This window comes from Petromyzon marinus, chromosome 25 (genome assembly GCF_048934315.1).
Source record: "Petromyzon marinus isolate PM22_M1 ecotype Great Lakes invasive population chromosome 25, UKy_Petmar_22M1.pri1.0, whole genome shotgun sequence".
In the NCBI taxonomy this organism is placed as follows: domain Eukaryota; kingdom Metazoa; phylum Chordata; class Hyperoartia; order Petromyzontiformes; family Petromyzontidae; genus Petromyzon; species Petromyzon marinus.
Genome location: NC_133691.1, coordinates 2422167 through 2435588, shown reverse-complemented (window position 1 = coordinate 2435588; position 13422 = coordinate 2422167). Strand labels below are relative to the sequence as shown.

At 46.6% G+C, this 13422-nt stretch overlaps 1 protein-coding gene across 5 annotated transcripts in view; it reads left to right on the top strand.

Moving 5' to 3' along the window:
- The window catches only part of DUS2 (dihydrouridine synthase 2), a 166681-nt gene that overhangs the window by 134740 nt on the left and 18519 nt on the right, over positions 1-13422 (top strand). For all 5 annotated transcript variants that reach the window (XM_032960728.2, XM_032960727.2, XM_076069623.1 and 2 more), the window contains one exon: positions 13202-13370. In XM_032960728.2, the coding sequence (XP_032816619.2) occupies positions 13202-13370 (169 nt within the window). The remainder of the gene's footprint in view (positions 1-13201; positions 13371-13422) is intronic.

The following is a 13422-nucleotide window of genomic DNA, read 5'->3' as shown; positions in this document are numbered from 1 at the left end:
GTTAGTGATGACTACCGTTAGTGATGATCACCGTTAGTGATAACCGCCGTTAGTGATGATCACCGTTAGTGATGATCACCGTTAGTGATGATCACCGTTAGTGATGATCGCCGTTAGTGATGATCACCGTTAGTGATGACCGCCATTAGTGATGATCACCATTAGTGATGACCACCGCTAGTGATGATCACCGTTAGTGATGATCACCGTTAGTGATGACTACCGTTAGTGATGACCACCGTTAGTGATGATCACCGTTAGTGATGACTACTGTCAGTGATAACCACCGTTAGTGATGACTACTGTCAGTGATGACCATCGTTAGTGATGACCACCGTTAGTGATGATCATCGTTAGTGATGACTACTGTCAGTGATAACCACCGTTAGTGATGACTACTGTCAGTGATAACCACCGTTAGTGATGACTACTGTCAGTGATGACCATCGTTAGTGATGACCACCGTTAGTGATGACCGCCGTTAGTGATCACCACCGTTAGTGATTACCGCCGTTAGTGATCACCACCGCTAGTGATGACCACCGTTAGTGATCACCACCGCTAGTGATGATCACCGTTAGTGATGATCACCGCTAGTGATGATCACCGCTAGTGATGACCACCGTTAGTGATGATCACCGTTAGTGATGATCACCGTTAGTGATGACCACCGTTAGTGATGACCGCCGTTAGTGATGACCACCGTTAGTGATGATCACCGTTAGTGATGATCACCGTTAATGATGATCGCCGTTAGTGATGATCACCGTTAGTGATGATCACCGTTAGTGATGACCGCCGTTAGTGATGATCACCGTTAGTGATGACCACCGTTAGTGATGACCACCGTTAGTGATGATCATCGTTAGTGATGATCACCGTTAGTGATGACCGCCGTTAGTGATGATCACCGTTAGTGATGATCACCGTTAGTGATGATCACCGTTAGTGATGATCACCGTTAGTGATGATCACCGTTAGTGATGACCACCGTTAGTGATGATCACCGTTAGTGATGATCGCCGTTAGTGATGATCACCGTTAGTGATGATCACCGTTAGTGATGACCACCGTTAGTGATGATCACCGTTAGTGATGACCACCGCTAGTGATGATCACTGTTAGTGATGACCACCGTTAGTGATGATCACCGTTAGTGATGACCACCGCTGGTGATGATCACTGTTAGTGATGACCACCGTTAGTGATGATCACAGGCCAGCGACCTTTACAGCACCACGCTCTGCCCACGGCCAATGGGCAGGGGGTCTTTAACCCGCAATGACGTCTTTAACCTGCATACGTTCTCTAAACTATGCGTTTCTCTTCCTGCTTCTCAGTGTATTTCATGCACGCATCTCTTTGTATTTATTTGCAAACTTTTCAGAGTTTTTCTATTCATGTACATCAATATCCACGTTTCTCAAGAAAATAAGCACGGTATAACAGGCGTAGCTCAAGGCAAAAAAAGTGCAGGGCTGCGAATCTTTGCTCACATGACTGCTGGTGGAAGGGCCTCCATTCGAGAGAGCACCTCGAGAATTTTCCCAGTGTTCTCTTCCACTCTGGCCACATATAATGAAAGAGTGGGTAGACCCACACTCTACACAACCGCATGTGACCTACTGGTCCACGAACTGTCGTGTTACCCATTTATACAACGGGATGGACAGAGAAAGATTTTAAAAAAACTTGCACCATTGTTTCAACTTCCTCACCACTGGGAGATCAAATTGCACCGTTGGCCTCGGCGGCTGTCTGGAACGCTCTTCCTTCCGATATTAGGAAGGCACTGGGGCTATGCACTTTTAAATGTAGATTAAAAACTCATCTCTTTATAACCTCTTTTTGTGTTTAGTTTGTTGTCCTTCCCCCGCATTTTCGATGAGCACGGTTGGCTACGTGTGGTGCGAAAGAAGTTCACCATGCATACATTATTCAAGGTAGCCAGGAGAAGAAGCCTTGGTTCCCAGGCTACGTCAAGTGGTAGGTCGCTAAGTTCCCCAATAAGACGGTGCTCCTCTGTTTGCCCGGTGCCTATAAGAGAAAGGTGTTGCCGATTTTGTTATAAGCACTTCTCTTTGATCCTGAGAGGCCTGGCCAAAGTGCTAAATATGAAAAAGCAGGCAGCATTAGGAACAGGAAATACTACGACACACGCCTAAGCTGTTATCCACGACACGAGTCAATCAATTGATCGGAGGGAGAAAAAAAAACTGTCTGCCTGGACGCGTGCTCTGGAAAGCATCCATAGCATAATTACATGGTTGAGATCGCCACGATGACTGTGTGCCCCAGCAGTACCTTATTCCGGGACTTACAAATAATGGTCTGCAGTGAGCAAAGGGCCATGATTACTAATGATTTCCACACCCACTGCACTAAGCCGTTTTGTGGGTTGCCTTTTTGCCGCAAACAGGCTTGGCTATGGGCTTGCGTGTGTGGTCTGTGCTTTATGACTGTAACACCGATATGTGATAATGTACAACCCTGAGTCATTCTACCGCTGGATGAAGGCTTCCCCACGCCTCGCCACGAACGTTAGCCATTGGGTGGGAATCGACAGTCGATGCCAGCAGGGTTTTGTAGCACAGTGCGCGAAGTAAGCGCTGCGTCACCGCTGCACCCTAATACAGGGCGACCTATTTGTCGGGGGGTCACTGGTCGCGCTTGTGAGAGAGCCGTTTCGCTCAGTGGGCCTTGCCCGCCGAAAAAAATAAACTTAAACAGCGGCAACAGCGTCTCGGTGCGGTGGCCTCGCCGTTGGCAAGCGCCCTTGGCGCTCCAGGACAGCGTCGGGTCGTCATGCCGGCTCGTTTAAACGGTTTAAACCGGTTTAAACCGTTTAAACCGTTTAAACTGACACGGGGAGAGACGGGGCGCTTGCCGCAGTGGGTGCACAGTGCGCCGTTCTCCCCGGGCGCATCAATCAAGATGACCGCCGTTTCCATTCCTGACCCCCCCCCCGCCCGCCTCCCCCCCTCCCCGTCCCCCCCTCCCCATCCCCCCTTCCCCGTCCCCCCCTCCCCGTCCCCCCCTCCCCGTCCCCCCCTCCCCGTCCCCCCCTCCCCGTCCCCCCCTCGTCTCCCAACTGCGTCACCGCGATTCTTGAAAAAAAATCTCAGACTCTTAAAAAAGGAATAAAAAAATTAAAATCTCTGACGCCCGCTCTGACGACGCGTGCGGTTGCATGCACTGTGGTCAATTTCCAGCTGCTTGACCTTTGAGTGCCACGCTGATGGGATGTTAACTCCCTCGCAAGGTATACAGGAGGTCGTGGGTTTGACCCCGACCCTGGCGCCTGCTGTATATTTGGAGTTTGCGTGTCTCTCTCCCCGTGGTCGCGTGCATTTTTATCAGGGTCCTTCGGTTTTTCCCTCCACATTTGGAATCAACATGTTTTTGAGAGTATTTGGCTGCGATAAATATCCGCAATATTAGCAATTTCGTTGACCTATCGCTTGTGGCCAGGTTGCTTCTGAAAAAGAGCTAAATAGCTTAGTGGGCCTTACCTGATAAATAAATAAAAAATGTGTTTGCTGTGTACAGCTTCCGACTAGTTACGTGAATATATTATACACAATGAATATTTAAAATTGTTAAATATTCATTGTGTATCTTTTCATTTGTGAATTGTGCAAGATATGCTTTTGTCCGCTTCTAAAACAACGTTTTTTTCTAATATATATTTACTTAATTCATTAGTCAATGTAAAATAATTCAAAGATGAGTGTAAACTAAATTGATTATTCATTGATCAAAGCCCTTCTGCCCCAGGGCTTACAATCACAGCACATGTTTTCTCCATATTTAATTCGACATCGGTCTTATGACCTCGACCACCATGGGCCAGTACTCACAAAGCCCAAAGAAATACAGCTTTTACTTCGCTTCATGTGGTAGATGAGTCCCATAAAAGGGCACACGAAGTGAAATCGCACAAAACCAATCCAGTCGTCCAATCCACGATGCACTGCAGGTGACACCTTCCTGCTGAGTCGCGCACACAGTACACACACAGTATACACACAGTACACACACAGTACACACACAGTACACACACAGTATACACACACACACACGATGTTGTCCCACGTCCGACCGCATAGCCGCGTGTAGAGTGAATTCAAACCGCGGAGCGAATTTTGGGTAGAAATAAAGTTAGACTCATGTATACGCGAAATCGCAGAAAGCAAACTCGTTGACAGCGAGGGAAACCCGTATTGTTTTATTACGTTCATCATTAATGTCCATGTTGCATCTTCTACTACTGAATGCATTTTCGCATTTTCGCAGTTTTGCTGTATTGTTTGTGGGGATTTTTGGGTTTGTACCGAGTGTCTTAATCCACGTCCTGGGAATAACTGAAAGAGCTCCCCAGTGCTCCCAGCATATGGAGCGAAACGTCAGACATCATGCATTGTGGGGCTTTTGTGTATTTCCCTCCAGATCTGTGATTAAGTGCATATCCCAACTGAATGAATTGGATCAAATATTTAATACCCATCGTCACTGTGAGACCCGCTTTGTTGTGTTCTAATTCGAAAGCGGTTTTCCGCGTGTTATTTTTTTAGGGAGGTTTTTGTTGTCTTAAATTGAAAGGCTGTGATGGGTATATGCGCGGTATCACGACGTTTTTTGAGCCAATGCGTCCAATTTTACTGCCCAGGCAGAGGGCGTGTGATTGCCCGATGCCCCAGCTGAGCGCGGCCTTTTCTGCAAAGGTTGACGGCAAAAAACTTTGTGATCTGTGAAATTCCTGAAAGGTCCAGCACTCCTTGGGGTTTTATTTTGTCAGAAAAGTTTCGCGTCAAGTCGAGTAATTTTCCACCGACCCAGCACAACAAATGCGTGAGTCGCAATCGCCAAGATCTTCTGAGTTCGCTTTACATTTTTTTTTCGTGGGTCGCCGCTGCGCGTCGTAATCACGCACTTCAGCACATCGCACACGGTTGTCGTCACGGAGCTTTCCTCCCCCGCATACCGTGGGTGTTGTTTGCACGGTCACAACTGGCGAAGGTCGGTGCGGTTTGGCTCGGGCGGAAGGCGCCGGGAAGTTACGTGGCCGCAAAGAAGGTGCAGAAGGGGTTGTGGTCCCACACGCCAGCGTAATCCGTCGCACGGACACCATTGCACACGGAAGCCGCCCGCGGCGCGTGTATGGCAGGAGGCCTGACGGGCAGTTTGCTTGCGCACGCCAGGTATGGGGCTGGCCTTGTTTGGGAGTGTTACCCACTCTCCTGTGTTCTCTTCAGGTAGTCCGGCACGAAGGGCTGGCCCAAAACACCCCTGTCGAAGGTGCTCGCCAGAGCTACTGCAAATGGTGGGGGTCCCCCTTTTGGCCAAAAGTGCCGTGAGTAAGAGGTTGAGGGCTGCACCGTTACCTCTTTTGACTTTTACTCTCGCATGGGAAATCACCCGAAGTATTTCTAAAAAATTCAAAGCAAAATTTTCCCCAAAATAAATCCCGCAATTTGTTTACACTTTGTGAAGTGTAAAAAAAAAGTGTCATAATTAGTTTTAGGGCATGCCTTTAACTGGGTTTTGTGGGGATTTTCTCCCCCCATTTGGTAGGATCCCTTCCTCCTGTGCAAGCGCTTTAGTAGTCTCTGTCGCCCGCAGCGCGAGTGAAGTGTGAGTGGTCCCCTTCACTCCGACCGGGGGAGCGAGGCGCCATCCCCCGAGTCCCCGCCAGCGCTCGTGCGCAGTTCATCTTGTTTGTCCGAGGACTCGCGCTGTGCCGGCGCTGCGTTGAATTCACCCCCTTGGGATGACAAATCCTCTCTCCGTCACGGGTCACCAACTTGGCAGCATTTTTTGTGTTTTCATTGTCCTCTTGACGGAGAGCCCCTTTGGGGATGATTGTCATGACGATGAAGAAAATACATATATTGCGTCTTCCTTGCAAATTGCATCTCTAGTAGAATTTATAACGTGCAGTCGTCGTTGCACAGAGGCGCGGGGGGCGGGGGGGCGGGGGGGCGGGGGGGCGGGGGGGGGAACCACAGACGAGAGCAGGAAGGAAACCGGAACCGGCGCTTTCAACAACTGAATTTGTTCGAGCTCTGTGATCCAACATTGGGATATTTGACCAACTCCGTTAACGAGTGTTTATACACGCGTAGTGTCGACGATTCAGAGACGGAGTTTCTAGGAGGCACTTCCTTTATTAACAACTTTCACGGTCTCGTCCGCACACTCTCCACAGTAACTGATCCTAGCCTGTACACAACACTAGCCGCCTAACACTGACGGTGCCGACTGAGATAGCCGACTGCTTCTCCTTCGTAGCGCAGTATCTAGCGGAGACGTTCAGCGACGACGTTGACGAGACGACAGCAACGACGAGGCGAGTCCACTCCCAGCACCGGCGGCCTCGAGCCCCCCGCTCTCGGCTCCTTTTATGCTCCCGGCGCGGCCTGGCTCCGCCCTGACCGCGCCTCCCTTCTCGAACCCGCCAGCAGGTTCCAGGGGCCTCCAGACGGGGTCCTCCGTGATCCTTACCGCGTGTGTGCTGTTTGTCCACCACAATTGCCACCGCTGTCCACCAGCCGGCACTATTACACTACACATGCGATAGGAAACCGTAGTGCCTGGAGAAAATCTACATGCGTGAAGTGGTGTAACACTCAATGCCTATACAGATTGGAATTAATCCACTTGCTGCACTTCTGCACTTTGGCAAGCCAAAAAGATGACGACGATATTGACGACAGCTTTCTTATCGTTACCTTGGAAATTGTCACTGAGTCTGATGACACTTTTTCAGGAGGGCCCTGCCAATGTTTTGTGTTTTGCGTTAAGAGGGCAATGATGGATTTACTTATGACACCGGCACACAATGGCCTGCACTTGGAGATTGACGTCACGACATATTTCACGTCCACTGTGAAGCACGTGACGCTCGGTGGTATTACTGTTGATCAACTCGCAGCGCTAATTAAGACGGCCGCTGCATTCGAACCGAACCGTGAACCTCTACAGCAACAAGCGCCAAACTCGCTACTGCCAGGCCATGTAACCTCGCGGACAACGTAGGTACGGTTGTAGTGCGAGCCTCGTTCCAAATGCTCGCACGGTGACGGAGTTTGAAGCACTTTGGTTGTTTAGCCGATAAACGAGCATGCCCACAGAGGGAGGCTGGTAGTCTCCGCACTCTAAATCTTCGCCAATTCTTATTGGGCAAATTTTTTTTTTTTACAATCGTGCAAGTTTATTAGATGTCCACGCAGCAGCAAAAATGGGTCCACCACGGTGAGTCGATCAACAGGTCGCGTGTGGTGGGGTCAAGTGTGGGTGCTGCTGCCCCTTTCAAGATGTCTGGCCAGTGCCAGAAAATAGGCCACCGTGCCCTTGAGACGGATTCCCGAGAGCTCCCTCGAGCGGAGGCCCTTTCTCCAACAGCAAGCGATTGCACGGCTGCGCCTTGAACTCTTTTCTACCTCCGCCGTTCCTCCGGCACACGCCCCCCCCCCCCACCCCTCCCCTGCTGTGCGCACCGAATGCTTTGTTCCATCAAAGCCATCGTCGGCACCAGGACGTGCGTCATCTCCCCTCTGTGCACCTTTCTGGCATCGCCGATATCGACCGAGGCCGGACGCGGATGATCATGACAAACACTGGTTGCCAAACACTAGCGGCAAGCCGTCAATATATCGCACTTCCGCTGGTGGCTTGCACAGGGATGGATTTTGAGATGACATTGCACAGTCGTGTGGCTTGCCCATGGTACTCGGGTGACACGTAATAGGCCCTTTGCTACAGTTACATTTGATGTTCTTGTTTTTACTTTTTTAATTCGTCACTTATTTTCTTGAATATAGATGTGTGTGTATGTGTGTGTAAATTTGCCTCTTGAAGTAATGGCTTTACATAGTCTTTTGCGGTCTTAAAAATAAAGGTAAGGTGCAATCTCTTTTTTAATGTTTTTGTCATTGCAAAACAAATCTGAGTATGATACGTTTCATTTGAAACCTGGTCATTTATGTTAGTTTGGCCAACTGAATGCAGTCTAGTAGATTTACAAATGTTTATCTCATTGGAATTATACACTCTGTCAAGTATGGATAATTATGCTGACTTATTTTGACCTGAAGCCACACCATGAAAACACAGATGCTGCCCACCTAATTACTTGTGCGTCCGGTCTGGTTAATTTAATCACCCAGGATGTGATAGACAACGCTTGTGAAACATTTTCGTCACGGGTGCTTGCATTTTCATGATCAGCAAACATGAACTCTGACCTCATTCGGATCACGGTGTTGATGTTTTTGAATGCTCGGCAGCAATCGCAGCCAATGGACGGTGACACATAATTTGGAGGCGCCGGCTTTCTTCAGCGCCTGCAAAGTTAATTTAAATAGCCCTCTCGCCCTTTCACATCACGATGTCACACATCGTGTGTTGCCGAGCACTTTTTTCAAAGGCATGTATTGCGCACGCTTGGATGCCCGGGTTTCGTGCGTCTTTTATTGTCTCTCGTGACATTAAGCGGAACGAGATGATGGGACGTCGCCGTGAGCACATGGCGTGCTCGATACGCTTGTGGCTTGGGGGTCAGGGTAAATGGAAAAAGGAGGCCAGTGCGTTGCCTGGGCCACGTGCCAGAGAAATAATGCCTCTACCACGCTGCCAGCTGTGAGATTTTAGGGGGAAACTGTGGGTCCATCCATCGTGGTCAGCAACAGATATTCTATAGCTCTAGGAGGAACAAAAGTGCAGTGAGGGGAAAAAAAGTATTTGATCCCCTGCTGATTTTGTACGTTTGCCCACTGACAAAGAAATTATCAGTCTGTAATTTTAATGGCAGGTTTATTTGAACAGTGAGAGACAGAATAACAACAACAAAAATCCAGAAAAACGCATGTCAAAAATGTCTTAAATTGATTTGCATTTTAATGAGGGAAATAAGTATTTGACCCCCTCTCAATCAGAAAGATTTCTGGCTCCCAGGTGTCTTTTATACAGGTAACGAGCTGAGATTAGGAGCACACTCTTAAAGGGAGTGCTCCTAATCTCAGCTTGTTACCTGTATAAAAGACACCTGTCCACAGAAGCAATCAATCAATCAGATTCCAAACTCTCCACCATGGCCAAGACCAAAGAGCTCTCCAAGGATGTCAGGGACAAGATTGTAGACCTACACAAGGCTGGAATGGGCTACAAGACCATTGCCAAGCAGCTTGGTGAGAAGGTGACAACAGTTGGTGCGATTATTCGCAAATGGAAGAAACACAAAAGAACTGTCAATCTCCCTCGGCCTGGGGCTCCATGCAAGATCGCACCTCGTGGAGTTGCAATGATCATGAGAACGGTGAGGAATCAGCCCAGAACTACACGGGAGGATCTTGTCAATGATCTCAAGGCAACTGGGACCATAGTCACCAATAAAACAATTGGTAACACACTACGCCGTGAAAGACTGAAATCCTGCAGCGCTTGCAAGGTAACCCTGCTCAAGAAAGCACATATACATTCCCGTCTGAAGTTTGCCATTGAACATCTGAATGATTCAGAGGACAACTGGGTGAAAGTGTTGTGATCAGATGAGACCAAAATGGAGCTCTTTGGCATCAACTCAACTCGCCATGTTTGGAGGAGGAGGAATCCTGCCTATGACCCCAAGAACACCATCCCCACTGTCAAACATGGAGGTGGAAACATTTTGCTTTGGTGGTGTTTTTCTGCTCAGGGGACAGGACAACTTCACCGCATCAAAGGGACGATGGACGGGGCCATGTCCCGTCAAATCTTGGGTGAGAACCTCCTTCCCTCAGCCAGGGCATTGAAAATTGGTCGTGGATGGGTATTCCAGCATGACAATGACCCAAAACATACGGCCAAGGCAACAAAGGAGTGGCTCAAGAAGAAGCACATTAGGGTCCTGGAGTGGCCTAGCCAGTCTCCAGACCTTAATCCCATAGAAAATCTGTGGAGGGAGCTGAAGGTTCGAGTTGCCAAACGTCAACCTCGACCTCTGTGATTGCCAACAAGGGTTTTGCCACCAAGTACTAAGTCATGTTTTGCAGAGGGGTCAAATACTTATTTTCCTAATTAAAATGCAAATCAATTTATAACATTTTTGACATGCGTTTTTCTGGATTTTTGTTGTTGTTATTCTGTCTCTCACTGTTCAAATAAACCTACCATTAAAATTATAGACTGATAATTTCTTTGTCAGTGGGCAAACGTACAAAATCAGCAGGGGATCAAATACTTTTTTCTCTCACTGTAAACGTTAATGTGATGTGGCTCGTGGGCAGTAGCGCTTGAGTTCCGATAACACCATGTTATGGATCTTTCTTACGCAAGATACTTTATCAATGTGGATTTACGGTGCTCTTTTCAAATGTGTTTTGGTCTTTCTGCAAGTATTTATTCCTGGTGTGCATGCAGCATCACTTCATGGGTAGATAATCCACGTTGAAATCTCATGAAGCGGTCCGACCCTGGATATACGAGAGCGGTTGCTCAACAAGTGGCCCTCTTTGTATGCTTACACGATAGGAGACCACATTCCCACACACTGTGCATTGAGCTTTGTATTTATTGCAGTGGATTGAGATTTGTATTCGTGTCAGTGGCTTGAGCTTTGTATTTGTGTGAGTGGATTGAGGTTTGTATTTGTGTCAGTGGATTGAGGTTTGTATTTGTGTGAGTGGATTGAGGTTTGTATTTGTGTCAGTGGATTGAGATTAGTATTTGTGTCAGTGGATTGAGATTTGTATTCGTGTCAGTGGATTGAGATTTGTATTTGTGTCAGTGGATTGAGGTTTGTATTTGTGTCAGTGGATCGAGGTTTGTACTTGTGTCAGTGGATTGAGATATGTGTTAGTGGATTGAGGTTTGTACTTGTGTCAGTGGATTGAGATATGTGTCAGTGGATTGAGGTTTGTATTTTTGTCAGTGGATTGAGATATGTGTCAGTGGATTGAGATTTGTATTTGTGTCAGTGGATCGAGGTTTGTACTTGTGTCAGTGGATTGAGATATGTGTTAGTGGATTGAGGTTTGTACTTGTGTCAGTGGATTGAGATATGTGTCAGTGGATTGAGATATGTGTCAGTGGATTGAGGTTTGTATTTGTGTCAGTGGATTGAGATTTGTATTCGTGTCAGTGGATTGAGATTTGTATTTGTGTCAGTGGATTGAGGTTTGTATTTGTGTCAGTGGATCGAGGTTTGTACTTGTGTCAGTGGATTGAGATATGTGTTAGTGGATTGAGGTTTGTACTTGTGTCAGTGGATTGAGATATGTGTCAGTGGATTGAGGTTTGTATTTTTGTCAGTGGATTGAGATATGTGTCAGTGGATTGAGATTTGTATTTGTGTCAGTGGATCGAGGTTTGTACTTGTGTCAGTGGATTGAGATATGTGTTAGTGGATTGAGGTTTGTACTTGTGTCAGTGGATTGAGATATGTGTCAGTGGATTGAGATATGTGTCAGTGGATTGAGGTTTGTATTTGTGTCAGTGGATTGAGATTTGTATTTGTGTCAGAGCTGGATTTAATATTATTCCTTGGTCCGCTTCTCTGTCCAGCTCCACCCTCTGCATCCTTCTCATGTCCATGTCTTAAACGCATCTGACTGTCTCAGTTTGCGTTTTCTCATTGTCTGCTCCGTGCAAAGATCTGCCTCACACAATCATCTTGATTCTCTCTGTCTTTGCTGTTCCACTCTTCCTTATTGTCAACAACTCTCTCCTCCTGCTGAATACCTCTTTCCCCATGCCAACCATTAATATTATTTCAGCTACACACCACCCATCTTCCGTGATCATTGTGCCCAAGTAGCAGAATGTCTTCACATTCTATGCCAGTTCATTAATCGTGATTATTATTCTTACTCCACTTTTAATTTATTTTCTTATCACTTTTGCTTCAGTGTATCCTCCACCGTATTATTTTGTAATGTTTATCCCATCTGTCAACCTTTGCAATCTCTTTACTTGTCACCATCCCTTGATCATCCACAATCTGCAAATCATTTAGTAACTCTCCCCCTTGAGCAAAATGTCAATGCGGTACATTATATGACTAATCATATATTTTTTTATATGATCGGGTTTGTTTTGTGGAATCTTTGGTGACCGGGCTGAGACCATCAGCTCACTAACGCTTGAGAATTAAGTTTAATCAAAGAGGACAGTAACGCAGATGTGAACCCCGGTTTTCAGAGGTGCTGACTTAGTGTCTCTGAACCAAGAGTCACGTGGGCCACTTTGGATCTTCGTTCGTTCGTTTTTAAAACGAATACTTGAAAATGCTTTTAGATGTATGCAAAAATATCCGTGGCATGCTGAAAGCATTCTTTTGTACAGAATAAATATATATAAGCCTAATGGGCCATATCTAGCCGTTTTTACTTCATTATAAATAGTGCATATAAGTAAGCCACCCCATTTATGAATGCTAACAAATGTGTTTATTACGCTCGGTGTAGTGCACATGTGCAAATTGTTTATTTTGGGTGATTGATCAAACGTCTGGTCTGTAATGCAAGAAAAGGGAATGAACATTCACTTGGGTTAACCGTAAAATGAATAAATTGTTTGTCCATGTTTATTATTATTATTATCATTCAGCGTTAGTTTCATGTGTGCGCGTGTCCGTGATGGGTGGTTGTGCTGTCTTGCCGTGGTGATGGAGAGTACACCGTCACATGCTCACATCCGTCCGTAGCTAAAACGGTAAACACTTCACAACTCATGGACATAGCTATCATCGAGCCTCACCTCGTGTTAGATTCCACCGCATTTCCAGGTACAGGCTGAGTGTTTTGAACAGAATGGGACGAAAAAAGGCACAAGAGACCCAGACAGAAACGTTAATTGTTAATGAAGCCTTCCATATTAAAACTATTATTTAGATTAGTGGCCTATGTGGTAATTTATCAAATTGTTTTTATTTAAATGAAAATGTTCTAATTGAATGTAGAATAATCAAAAATTTGACATGCCTTATTATTTTCAGGCAAGGACGATTTATATTCCACACAAAAAATAGTGCAATTCTGTAGTGCATAGTAGTGGTGTGTCTGTATTCATTGAATCATTGTTTTTGAGATAATCCAGGGTGACGATTTTGAAACGGTGTGTGAAGTATAATTTTTTTTAAGTGGGCCGTAATTGTGCTCGCCAAATAAAAATTTGCATTAATTTCGGCATCGGCTCTCATGCGTCTTTCATGTGTTCCTGACAGCGGAGGGTCACATGACTTCATCAAGAGCTACGAGGACATCGAAACGTTCAAGGAGGCCTGCGGGACCACTTCGGTGATGGTTGGCCGTGCCGCCATGTGGAATCCTTCCGTCCTGCGCAAGGAGGGCCCTCTTCCTTTGGACGACGTCATCCACGCGTACATTCGCTACGTGAGGAGATCATTTGTCTTGAATGTTTTTTTTTTGCGAATGATGTTAATAA